Genomic DNA, 13,873 nt, shown 5'->3' on the forward strand with positions numbered 1-13,873 from the left:
AACCTGACAAACAAAACAGACCTGAAGTAATTAAACAATTCATAATATTTAAAACTTATGGAGTTGGATTTATTTGAGATGCACCACATGTGCGAATAGAAGAGAATGAAAAAGGAGGTAAATTGAATGAGAAAAGATGCATGTCCTAAAAGGTTATAATACAACAGTGAGGGTAACTTAGCCTGGCCATTAACCCTGAGGAAGGAAGAGCTGACCAAGCTAAATTACTGAAAATGAAGGTTGTGGGTTGTGGGTTTAATAATGGCCTAGCTCTGGTGGGAAAACATCCTAATGAGAAGCATCAGTGCAGACAAACATAAAGTTAAACATTATTCTTCACTTGAACAGACAGGTCACCATAACAACAATTTGATCAAATATCCACCAAACTAAATACACTTGGTTAGCAACCTATCAATGCTAACATAATGATTAATTTGAAAAACATGATTGATTTTTTTTCTCTCGGGTCTCCAACTGATTTTATGGTCTTCAATCAGCAGCATTTTCTGGCCTGGACTCTGTAGCACAGTCGCTGTTTCACTATGCTATTTTAAACAAGTGGAAGCCCATGTAAGTTATCTGTGAGGTAGACATAAAGTTGAATCCACCATTTATTTTTAGATGATGTAAAAAAGAATTTAGTATTTGTTTGTAGGTAGAGTCAATCAACAGATCATTCATTTTTCCATCTAAATTTTGCTAAAAAGTTTTTGTATCACAGTTCACCTAACTGTTTTTTCACTTCTCAACAAAGTAGTCTATTTTATGTTCCTTTAAACCTGTTTTAGTCATTAACTCAACGCTTCTTTCTCTCGGATCACAATTATTATATCCATTGAAAGCAAAACTCAATAAAGCCCTCAATTAAATTTCAAATGTATTTTACTGATAGCATTCCTTTTATTATCCAAAAGGTACACCAATCAGGCATAACATTATGACAACTGAACTAATTAGCACATATCATCTTTATCTTGGTAATTGTTATGGAGGTGTAGATTAGGCAGCAAGAGCATAGTTTTCAGAGTTGGTGTTCAGAAGCAGGAAAAATGGGCCAGCGTCTAAATAGAACCAAATGAATAGAATAGAAATCATTTAATATGCTTCACTAAATAACAGCAGGAATGTTATTTGAAATAAACAAGAGAGATGTTTGGAAAAGGGATGAGAATAATGTTTCACGGCTGCTGAGAAGAAGGATCACCTAAAATGCTTCTTTTTGCAAATTAGATGCAGCAGCCTGTCACTGAAGGAGCTCTGCAGTTCAGCAACAGCTTCATTTGGTGTAGGTGACATTGTCCAGCAGTGAAGTTATTTTAGCCACAGTTCTTCTGTCTCCCGCCACCTGCTTTGAGGAATGGCTTTACTGATAAGCTTATCTAGCCACTTCCTCTCACCTGTAGACAAGGTGCTGTTCCAACAACTACACCATAGATGGCTTATGCCAGAGTAAAAAAAAAAATGTCTTTAGCAGCACTCAAAATGATCTGCCTTTTGGAGTGCTTGGGCTGGATTACAATGGTTAAATGGGAGGAGGGAAGGCTTATCCGTGTGGTCCAGCACTGAATGGGTCAACAAACTGGGAAGAATCTGATCTGGACCAACTGAACACATTTTCTTTTAAACCATGTAGATGGCCGAGTGTATTTGCACATATTACCAGGATATAATATATGGATGTAACATGTGTACCAGATAAATAAACATTGCTGCAGATAATGTACACCCCATCAAGGAAATACTGTTTGTTGACATGTGGCCTTTTCAGCAGAATGTTACACTCTGGAACAAAGAAATGGTGAGAAGCACAGCAACAACTTTGAATGAACCACCACAAACTGAACATATGTGGGACATGCTGGATAGGCAAGTCAGATCCATGGAGGACACACCTCATTTTACAGAATTTAAAAGGTTTTGTGGCAAACATCTTGGCACCAAATACCACAGCATGTCTTCTGGAAATTAGTGGGGGTTCAAATCTTGACAGGTCTGGGTGGTTTCAGCAACAAAACAGAGACCGCCTAGTGGAATAGTGAGCTCATCGAGTTTTGCCTGATCAGTCTATTTGGATAAAATAAATTATTTTCACCAGTATGAATAACATCACAATTCACAAAAATACAACCTGAAACAGAACGTTTGCCTCCATAGTTCACAAGGACAACATGCTTAAAAGTAACAGAAGAAAATAACAGAGGAAACTGTGGAATATCACAATGACCTAAGTAACCAAAATAATTAAACATATTAACCTTCATTTTGTCTTGCAACATCAACAAACTACTTAATAATACACTATTTTACAACATAGTATGAATTACAAATATCTACCTATGTTATATAAAAGCAGTCAAAATGGAAGGAGGCTTTCATGGCCATATTTAAGGTCAGTAGTTAATTTATCTGCACTAGAAATGCTTTAATGTCCCCCTGCACAGTTCTAACCTGACCAGTGTTTACAAAACCAAATCACAAATCACAGCCTAGGCTTTGTGTACTGGAGCAGATATGACTAACAGTTCTCCGAGGATGTTCCAGAAAAAAGTGCCTTATGTCAGCTTGCATCATGCCCCTAAATTTCATCTCCAACTTAATGTGTATTTATTACAGAATTTCCTACTCATGCTAGACTTTCTCTTCATCCTCTGCTTCCCTGCTATTTTTTTCCCCATAAAGTAAGCCGTGATCCTGCCAGAGAAATGTAGACATTAGAGGCTTTTACAGTCTGCGCAAATTAATCTCTTGCAGCACTGTAGCAACAGCCTGGCAACTCATTAAATATTAACAAGCCATGTCCTGCCAATAGAAAGTCTTCACAGCCTCATGCACTTTTAACAGCATGAGTGGTGTGCTGTGTAAGAACAACAAAGGATAAGTTAAAATAAAGTGGCTTTTCTGTAGCACTTACTGCACCGTTGTGTGACATTAGCTTTAACACACTGGCTGAAGCTGGGTTATAACAGCCAAATGTTTCACATACAGTAAGCATGCTTACAGATTAAACAGAAGGCGGTGTAAACATTAGTCTCAGAATATCAGCTGGTGATGGTGCATAAAATGTTTTACATACTGTTAGATCCTGCCAGGTCGGGTCAGCCTTAAGAGCTTATGAGTAACCTATAAATGTTAAGATTTAGAAGCTAAGAGTAAGAGGTATAGTGAGAGATGAGAAATCCTTATGTGAACATTTTATGCTCACATAATGAGCGTAGTCTGATGAAGATTAATCAGTCAAAATTGCTTTAAAAAATGTTTGAAGTTTGTGAGAACACTTTTTTATTCACGATAAGGTGCCTGAAAACCACTACAAAAAACCCAAACTAAAACTAGAATTGTGATTAATGTATATAAGAGGAAGTCTGTAATGATCTGAAATGTTCTCCAGATGTGAGACATTAAGAAGTTTGAGAGTTGCATGACTATTTATAGCTAGTGACTTGTGAGTATTCTTAATATTCTTTCACCAAAATATTGCACATGAAGAAGTTTAAAAGCCTCTGAAAGCTGTACTTCCAAGGTCTCACTAGTTCAGATTGTTTCACATGAATAAGTTTGTTGAATATTAGTCTTAAATCAGAGAGCTGCAGTTGATCCAGAATGCTGCTGCTCACATTCTCAATAAAACTAGGAAAATAGAGGGCATGATTCCAGTTCTAAAGCCCTTCCACTTATTCCCTGTAGCTCAGAGAATAGACTTTAAAGTGTAACTGACCTCCATTTTTTTTTTTTTACTTATAAACCATCTATTTAGGTTTCTATCTATATGTATACCACAGATGTATGTTCTATACGAATTTTGAAATTTTTTATGTAAAGTTTTTTAGTTAGCAGTTGAATTCTCCTATTGCTTAAAATGGCATGGCTTTATCTCATGCAGTACCGTTTTTTGTCACACAGTTTGAGTATAAAAGCCTTTCAGAAACAACAAAACCCAGTGGAGTTGGAATACGAGCATGACCAAGGCGAGCATCGATTGATAGAATTGCTCAGCTTCACAAATGTGTGAACTATTTGCAATGTGAACAGGGGTCTTCTGTGCTCTGACTATCAGTGACGATATACTGCAGGACAGACAACTGTCAGACTGACTGCGGTGCTTGGGAAGAAGAAGATCACAGTAGCACTCACACCCTTGCTCAGGACTGAGCAGGGCTGCAGTCAAACTGCACAGAGTTGACACCGTACAAGTCTTTGAAAACAGAAAGAAAAAAAAATGCTGGATTTGTCAGTTGCTGACTTTACATCAGAAAGTCAACAACTGACAAATCCAGCGATACCTCCTCTTACACCTCCGCTCCTCACCACACTTGGTTGTGCCTTTCCGTGTCTCTTGGCTCCGCCCACTTTGCTGTAAGTTTTCAAAATTTGTCAGGGACAGGGGTAGTGCTTTCATACGGGAGTTAATTACATTTTTAAATACTTTTGTTAGTTTATAAATCAACAAACGGTGATATTTACAGGAACACAAATAGATTAACATTTTAAAATGAAAAATATTTGACCAGTGCTTTTCATAAGGAATTGACTCGCATAGCAGTTGCACAACTAAAATAATCCAGCTTCAGGCAAACAAATGCATGTAAACTGTGGTTTAATATTAACCTAGACCATCAATTTGTTCCAGTTTCAGGTCTACTAAAGAAGTGTTTTCTCAACCGTGGTCCTCAGGACACAGTACCCTGCCTGTTTTAGATGTTTATCTGCTTCTCCACTCCTGACTCAGATGATTGCAACGCAGCAAAACCCTGTTAATCAGTTATGAGGGAAACATCTAAAACATGCAAGCATTGAAAAATGTACTTCAAAAACAAAGAAGACCAGTAAGTGACTTATTATAATTGTGTGCAATCAGGAATCTTTAGCTTGTTCTTTTTTAAAAAACAACTATTAATAGATCATTTAGCTATTCCATAAAATCAAGTTCATTCTTATGTTGTAAAACACAAATCTTACTTTTAGTGAAAAAATAGATTTTTCATGTTCTTAATTATTATACTTATTTTGTTTTCAAAAATATAAATTTCAGCAATGAGAATATTTTCTCCTCTGCTCTATGCAATTAAAAATGTATGCCCAATGTTGGTCTAATTTATTGGCTCAATATGTAATTTTATTTTATCTCTGTTTGTCCCAGTTGCTTTAAACTTTATAGTTATTGTTCTGAGAGTAGACATGGGCAAATTTATTTGATAAGCTATCTTTTTTAAACAGACATTTTTTTCCTAGAGAGTAACAGAGACTAAGATAAACTGATCTCTGAGGCTCTACTCTAACTCGACATCTTCTCAGTTTTCACGAGGAATCTTTGGCTTTCGTAATCAAGGATGAAGTAAGTCCATAAGTGTAAATCACTTCATCATTATTAATTTCATCCCCTCTATGTCACAGTAAGACATTCAGTTTTCTACTGTTTTTCCAACATTGCAGAAATTCCATTTTGTCTTATGCTCATAAACCAAATAACATTTATCATCTCATCTTGTGAGCTGGCTGTTTTGTCATATCTCATGACTTAAGCATGGAGAGAGAAAAACCTTGTAGTATTCTTTTCAAGTATTTGACACAGCTTGTGTCAAAGACTTGACACAAGTCACAAGGCAGTTACTGCCTGCTTGCAGTTACAGTGCATCCAAAAAGTATTCACATCACTTCACATTTTGCTATGTTGCAGCCTTATTCCAGACAGCATTAAATTTGTAACATAAGTAAGTGTGCATAACATGAAGTACTGTAATACTTTCTTGATGCACTGCATTTTCATTAAGCACTTATTGAGAACCATTGTTTGAGAATGGTTCTCAATGCCAATGAGAACCTAACTAATATGGTCAGGTTCTCAATGGTAACCTAACTAATATGCTTCCAGGAACAGGTCCACTACAGAAAAGATCTAAAAGGTTTTCATATAATCGAACTTATTTACCACAAAAACACCCCCAAAGCTACTGATCTACCATAAAAACACCTGGAAGAAATTGCATACATCACTCAAATTTATCTAGTCTGGAAACGCTGAAATAACTGAAACTATATCTATATAGCTTTATCTACAGATCATTACAACCAGTCAAAATAAAAATATACTTGTGTCACTTTTCAAAGTCCAAGTGGAATTATCTTGTCTCTGTTTTTATTTTATCCACTGAGAGCCACCCCAATTATTTTCTTGCATTAGATACAATGATGATACAGTGATGCAAGATCTCCATGGAAAATATTCAGCTAATGATTCCACTGAGCAACCTGCATCCTTACATAAAACCCAGCCTCTATATAGGAACCTCATTGTTAAATATTAGGCTTGAGAGAAATGTTCCTAGGCAACTAAAAAATTTAGTTAAAACGGATAATTTCTCAATTCCTTACATCTTAACTTTAGACAAAAATTAACGTTAGCATTTGATCATTATTATTATTAACAGCAATAACAAATCTATTTTTCCCATATGTCAATAATCCTATTATTGATTAATCCTTTCCCTTCAGGGTCAGCTTTTCAGTGACCCCAAGGTTGGTGTGCACTTTGAGTCGCCCTTAGCAGAATAAATGCTTACACTCCTAAAATCTTGAATTATTAAAGGGATACTTCTCAAATCTCTCCCCTAGTAGTAAGGAAGATGACAAAACCAAGAAAATTGTGGCATGAGTAAGGGGAAAAGGCAGACACAACTGAGGATTGTTTGTGTAAATTCTACTATGTATCATCAGTGAACGCCCCAACTCTCTGGAATCCATGGTATGCAGAGAGCTGGCCTGGTTTCCTTTATTCGAGTTTAGGTTCAAGACGGGACTCAGGATCTCAAATCGTCCATTTATCACGAAGAAGGCAAAAACTACTGGATAAAAGATTCCAAAGTAATTTAACGACTAAAGGAAAGTTCAACAGTGGATCTTTTCAAACTTACATATTTGTACATTTTTGTGGGACTTCTCAGTTTTAAAAGCACACACTATTTACGTCAATAAGTATATACCATGGAATGCTACTTGCTGCACAGCATTCACACGTCAATAAAAACCACAAAACGTCAAAGGCAATAATAAAAGTTTCAACTGAAACTGATTTAACCATGATAAAGAAAAGAAGTTAACATGTTCCATAACACTCCCTCTTTGGACTTTAACCTGACTGTCATAAATTTGGCTTGTGTCTGAATACAGTACAACTTATTTGATATAATGTGGCAGCAGCCTGGGAAAGAAAAGATATTCTATCACATTTTAAGTTCGCTATTATAAAAATGATATATGTTGAGGAGTGACAGACCATGTATTTACTCAAAGATTTATTTTCTAGAGAATCTCACAGCAGTCCATTCCTGGAGGAGTGTCCTAGTGACAGAAAAGAAAATATTGCATGTATCAGAAACTGCACTACAAAATCTTCAAAGATTTGAGTAATAATAGTAGTTTGGTCATTTATTTTTGTTAATGACACACCTCTAATAGGAAGTCTGAATCCTGAAGAGAAGACTTCGAGATAAAATCCACAAACCAATCAGGTGGCAGAACTATCTTATTTTCTCTATATATAATCAAAGTCACAACTATGCAATCAATCTGAATATGTGGTCAAACTACAAACATGCAGCAAATCTCAAAATATTAAAGTCAGTACAACAAGGCCACACAATTGTATGTCGCTTTTCGGTCTGCATTTATCTTCCAAAGAAACACACCTGTGAGGCGTCACAGCGCTAAGCGGCCTACTTGCACACACTGATACCGTTTCCACCTACAGCAGTCAGGTGGTGCAGGCCAATGTAACATGAGCCACATCTGTTTGGAAAAGAAAGGATAGCGATCACATCAGTCTCACCGATCTGTCATCTGGTCTGGGTCAGCTTGGATAGTTAAACCCTTCCTGGTTGTGCATGGGAGCCTCGCAGATTGCTAAGCACAAAGAGGTCTTGTGAGCCGCTCATACCGTCAAAGCATATCCCCTCCTTTAATTAGAGAAGGAAAATCTGCTGACTCATGCAAGAAACTGATGACAGATGGACAAGGATATCCTTTATGTCACTGCTCAGAGCTTTGCAGCTTTCTTGGGAAGCTTTTCAATTGAAGGAAAAAATATTTAGACAACTGTAAGTGGATACTAAAATAAAATTATGCGACAAGTTTGGTCTGAATAAATGGTACAGTCACGCAACAGTGTTAGTTCGATGTTTTGGGAACAGGTGGTGAAACTTCAATTCCAGAGGTCAAATATTCTTTGTGGACATGACATACAAAGACAAAGATGCTGCACTGACTGTAAACAGCAGTTATATAACATGGTTAATGATTTTCCACCATAGGAGGTACTGCTTGCCTTATCAAATACAGCAAAACTTCCTGTGAGAAACTCCATTTGAATAAGCACGACACACCAGAAGTGAAATATTGGAAACAGGAAACCTAAGCTGTAAAGTAAAGCTGTTCAACAGACTTTTCAGCATATAGTTAATCAAACTCCCTTGAAATAAACGTCATCATGGATAAAACAGATTACCTTTATCTGTTTTTCTTTTTGTCCTGGTAACTTGTTGTGAAATTCAGATTTAATCGAGATAAACTCTACAGTCATAAACAAGTTTCCACTCCCAGAAATCATATCATCTGTAAGGAGACTAATCAAACTTGTTTTAAATACATTGTTCTTTTAGATTTGCATTTTTCTTGTTTTATTCCTGTATTTGGACATTTTTAATCAAATTTTGCATTCCTTATGGAGTGTTCTGCCTTAAAGCAGTTGAACTCTTGTTATCACAAATCTTAGAAAGTATTTTTCCACCAAATTTGAATAAAAGCATATAGACATGCTAATGCTTTCAAGTAAGATACTTTTAAGCGACAACATTGTTTCCTGCAGAAGTGCAGTACCACACACTTCTTCAGAAAAACATTAGGAAAATAACTGGGAGGGAGAGAGAGTTACAAGGCCGTAGATATGAATAGAATTGAATAAGAATTAAAAATTAAAACTGGAGAAATAAACAGATACAGTTCTACTGTGTCACTGTGCATTTCTGCTACACTTGTCTTGATTTTTGTTTTGCTGGAAACCCAAGCATAAAATGCAAACATCTGGAATGCACATAATGCACTGAATACTGAGGAGGAATGATTAAGTAACATAAGGCTGCACAAAATATCAATTCACAGCAATATAAAGGACCTATGATAGGTGGCTATCCTGTATTCCAGGTGCTATGCAATAAAACTGCTGACAAAAAATATATCTGACTACCCTATATGAGTTAGTTTCCATTTAAATTTCTATTGTATTTGTCACTGCCTTCTTAGTTCAAAAACAAACAATTTTAAAGAAAAGGGTGGCAGCATGTGGTTTGATTCTTGCACGTACTTCTGACTTGATTGTTTGAAAAAAAGATTTAAAAATATACTTCATTTCTTGCAAAAACGTAGACAAAACAATTACTTAAAAATCTCTTACAACTTAGTTGAAAATGGGAGTTAACTTAATTTGATGTTTCAAGTTCAAAAGCTGTTCCAAACATTTTACAAAAACCTCTCGTCATCACACACAAAGGATCTCTGCCACACACCTAAAAGGTTCCCAAAGTAATCTAAGCAATTAAAATATGAAAATTGATTACAGATTTTGGTTCTGACATAAATATATTTAAACTGTCCTAAGAAAAAGTAATTTAATAGAACTTATCATTTACAAAACTTTGACATAAATGGCCACAACATTATTATGAAATAACACTATTGGAATGTCAAACCTTTCTCAACTTCTTCAGCCTTTCTTATGAGTCAACGGTGTGTGCTGCAGCTATGTGAGAAGCAAATTGAGGAGGTGAGGGAAATTTTGCCAAACTGATGCAGAACGGAAAGAGAAAGGATGCAAGGGGGCCAGAGAAAAAGAAGAGAAATATCAGTGCATAGCAAACAGTAATCCACTTTGCATACAGACCTAGCAAAACAACACAAGGCAGTTTGACAGATCATGACATCCCACAGAGGAAAATCCATCTTGGTTCGAGGTTCACTGGAGTCAACTCTGGTTCAAACACATAACGCTGAAGCCCTTGCAACTGAAAAACAACTTGAATGTTTCAGATCTCTCAGAAATCTCTTGTCTGCTATAACATTTACCAAAAGCAGATTATTAACTCAATCTTTGACCCTTTTGTGATGCAACTGACCCAAATACACACAAAGAAAATTTAGAAATCTTTTTCTTCAGAGTGCTTTTTAACAACTATCGGTATATGCTTATAAAATCATGCAGTGGAAACCCACACTTCCTTACCACGCTGTGTTTTACAATGAGTGCACATTTTACTAGTGAAAAAAGGCACACATAGACCACAGGATAGTATCTTTAAGGCTGTGTTGCTCTCCTTCTGGGCATCTAACAGACAGATGCACATGCAGCAGGCTGGAAGCAATAGGTCAAGCTGCCTCAATACACAAGCAGTAACTGCACAACAACAACTACCCCCAGTTAGATGTGTCTTGCTGTGATGGGCAACAGTACCCTCACATCAGGCAGCAAAAACAAAACAAAAGTGAAAAGTTCCAAGCAAAATCAAGCTCTGAGCAGGCCATCAATTGAAGGCAACATTCATACATGTCACCAAAGCTGACTGATATTTCAAAACGCATGCAACATCAGAAAATAAGATTAAAGCTTTTGGTCCAAATGACACAAACGGCACAAAAACACATATTCTGTAACATGCTGTCAGCCACTGGCAGAGAAATTTCCAGATACCCATGGTCTGTCTTAAATCACAAATCACTGCGGTGAATTGCTTCGACACAATTATTGCTTTAATGATGGAGTAAGTGGTCTAAGCTGTAACCCTTTAAGTACGACCCACTGTGGCTTTGGCAATGTCGAACAAATGAGGGCACAATGGCTGTCAGAGCAGCTTCATGTCAAAGCTTATTTACTCCAGGCTGCCATGGAGGGAGGAGCGGCAGTAGTAGCACTTCTCTGCTTCACTCACATCATAAACAGTTTGTAAAGTATAATGCTGTGCTATTTGCAACAACGCAACCAAAAAACATATTCCCTAAGGATTTCACAGCTATTATGTGTGACTGCCTTTGGGCCAGGAAGAGCAATGAATGCATGAGATACAATTCATTTAGATGCAATGCTACAAATTAGGATGAAGCAAGAGAATGAGGATTTACAAGTGTACTAGAATAAATAAACTAAAAGCAACTAATACAAGATGTTACCACCATATATGTATGATGATGTTGGGTCAGTAATATCTGGAAATCTGTCATGGGATTCACAGAACAGATTGTTACAAAATTAATTTCAACAGGAATATGTCAAATGGTTATGCTTCTTGGCAGCAGAACAGCAGCTAAGTAAATGCTTCTACCTCACTCCTACCTGACACAGAAAACATCAATGAGCTCTGTGAATGTAATCGGGAGTAAGGAGGTTGGCTTCACTTTCATACTTTTTCATTTGATACATTTTTGCCCCAAGAGTACTAAATAATACAGAAATCTTAAGCTTAAGGGCATGCTAATATCAGCAGTTTGCATTAAGACAGCAACCTTCCTTTGTAGCCATTCCCCAGGAATGTTTTGTGACAATAAGCAGTTTTAGCTACTATTTCTTCCTATGTGTCTGAGCCAAATAAAGATAAGTGATTGTTTTAGGTGGAATCCAAAAGTAGATCAGTATTTTCTTTCGTCTTACATTTCCAGTGTCTTTGGCATTAGCTCAATGTGACTGCTGATTGAAATTAACTGTAAGTGGACTGATAAAGTTTAAGTAACAGAACAGATGATGTCTGCAGAAAATTGTTCTGTTTGTGACATTACTGTAGTGCATCAGTGAAACAGATTGGTTATGTGGAAAAAAAAGTGAGTCTTACATAGCTACTCCATGGCTCTTAACATAAAGTAGCCTATTCTGATTAAAGAGTTATGCTTGTGCATGTCTCTGCACATTCTCGTAACAATGTTCAGCTGGAATAGAGAAGTAGTTGAATGCTGCAAAATCGAAGTGCAACAAATTATAGATTTTGTCACAGTTTTGTTACTTGCAACTTTGTGATTAACAGGAATGATTGTCTTACCACAGAGCACTTTTAAATCCCTCCATATGGTGCCAATTTATTAGATCCCCAACATAATTTCTCCAGATTTTCTCAAACCCATTGTATAAATCTCTTAAATTCTTTAACTTAAATTTGAGCTTTAGACATTGAGATCACTCATGTCCTCTTGGCTGGACAGTGTGCTCTGCAATTTTGCCAGATATCAGCATTCCAGACATAACATCATCATTAATAGGGAACTTTAAGCCTCATTCTGGGAAGCTTTTAGTGCTGTATTTTATTTCCATTTCTTGATTATGGCCATGAAAGGGAAAATTACCTACCATGAGCGACCTCCTTGAAGACATTTGAAGAAGAGTTTTCAAAAGTTACATAAAAACAGCTGGATTAATTAATTTATGTTTTGTTTCTTTGTTGTTGTTTTAAATAGGACCTAAATAGTACATGAAACATATGCTTCCTAAATTGTAGGTGGCTTTTGATTTACATGTGTCACCAAAAGATTTGGTCCCCATCAAAACTTTCTGGAGGCGCCCCTGGATTCATGCCGGTAATTTTTACGTCAGGACTTACCTTGACGAACAGTTTTTAACCTGACAGGTCCTTTGCAGCAGTTGATTACAGTGTAGATGTCATAAAGAGGTAATCCAGACACTGACAGCCCCTCAACTTCAAGAAGCAGTTCTCCCTCAGACAGTTTCCCGTCCTGGTAAACCACAGCATCCTCTCTGATCTGTCCAATGTATGCAAACTCTCCATTCTCCGCTCCACCGTGCAGCTCCACGTTCAGCTCCCCATTCTCGTCCCGGATGACCGCGCACTCGTTCACTTTTGTTATCCAGTGGTTCTTCTTCTGAATGACTTTTGACATGGTGGGTAGGCTCCAAAGAAAACCCGTAAATTCCGAGTAGTGGAAAGAGAATGAGTCGATTCATAGCACGGAGGACATCCCACGGAAAAAACCTTCATGTCCTTTGAGTGCAACTTCGAACATGTTTACTCTTAAACTTGGACATGCTGCTCCTCGCTCACGTATCCTACATGGATCAAGCTCCAGACTTCAACAGCTGCTGTTGTTTCCGCATCTTTAGCAGCAGCACACGCTCTTATTCCTCGTAATTGGATCTAATCCCTCCCCATAGAATTATTTCAAGATTTATCTCACAGTTCCGCCTCTTTCGTTAGAATAACACAATGTTTGCTTTCCTTTTAAAACTTTCTGTTTTAGGGGAAAATTAGGAAAGAACCTCTATCACCAAGCTTCTGTGTATGACAGCCAGCGGCTCCTTTAAGCAGGTAACGCTTCAAGTTCCCTCTGTACAGTGGGGATGGAGAAATAGGGGGGAAGGCGCATGCGTCTCGCTAAGACTCCACGTGGAAAACTCCAAGCCAACCCCAAACCTGCCGGGTCTTGAAGCTCCTCCCGCCGACCAGCTCTCGTTTCAGGGCGGATTACTGCGATCCGTGCGTTTAATCCTACGGGAACTCCGGCAGGCTGTTGTCCTGACCCGCAAAATATGGAAACGCGGACACTAAGCGCCTTCCTCTGTGAGCGCGAGCTGCTGCTTTATGGATGTTGTTAAGGTGCAAACTCCAAACCCGCCCATTTAGTCCAGCACCGTCATGAAGTGAGTCATAAACAACAATTACTTTTCATCCGGGAAAGATAAGCTTCAGAGAACATCCAGGGATCCTGGGGTGGAAATCTAAATTATGAATATTTTTAAGAAAATTTATAAATTGGTTTAAAAAATTCTGAAAACTTATTTTGGTTCAGTCATTTAGTAATTTTTACAGATTTTTTTTTTGTTGTTAAAATT

The 13,873-nt window shown here is 37.3% G+C and overlaps 1 protein-coding gene across 19 annotated transcripts in view; it reads right to left on the bottom strand.

The window, feature by feature from the left end:
• LOC116707478 (membrane-associated guanylate kinase, WW and PDZ domain-containing protein 1-like) overlaps positions 1 to 13,604 on the bottom strand; it is a 105,570-nt gene extending 91,966 nt beyond the window's left edge. For 11 of the 19 annotated variants that reach the window (XM_032558566.1, XM_032561680.1, XM_032560070.1 and 8 more), the window contains exon 1: positions 12,627 to 13,600. In XM_032558566.1, coding sequence (XP_032414457.1) covers positions 12,627 to 12,924 — 298 coding nt within the window. In that variant the 5' untranslated portion in view covers positions 12,925 to 13,600. Of the gene's footprint in view, positions 1 to 12,626 lie in introns of all 19 variants that reach the window. The other 8 variants (XM_032564016.1, XM_032563237.1, XM_032562391.1 and 5 more) reach the window with 5 other exon arrangements.
• Between the last annotated feature and the right edge of the window lie 269 nt (positions 13,605 to 13,873).

The sequence above is a fragment of the Xiphophorus hellerii genome, chromosome 1 (assembly GCF_003331165.1).
Source record: "Xiphophorus hellerii strain 12219 chromosome 1, Xiphophorus_hellerii-4.1, whole genome shotgun sequence".
Taxonomy (NCBI): domain Eukaryota; kingdom Metazoa; phylum Chordata; class Actinopteri; order Cyprinodontiformes; family Poeciliidae; genus Xiphophorus; species Xiphophorus hellerii.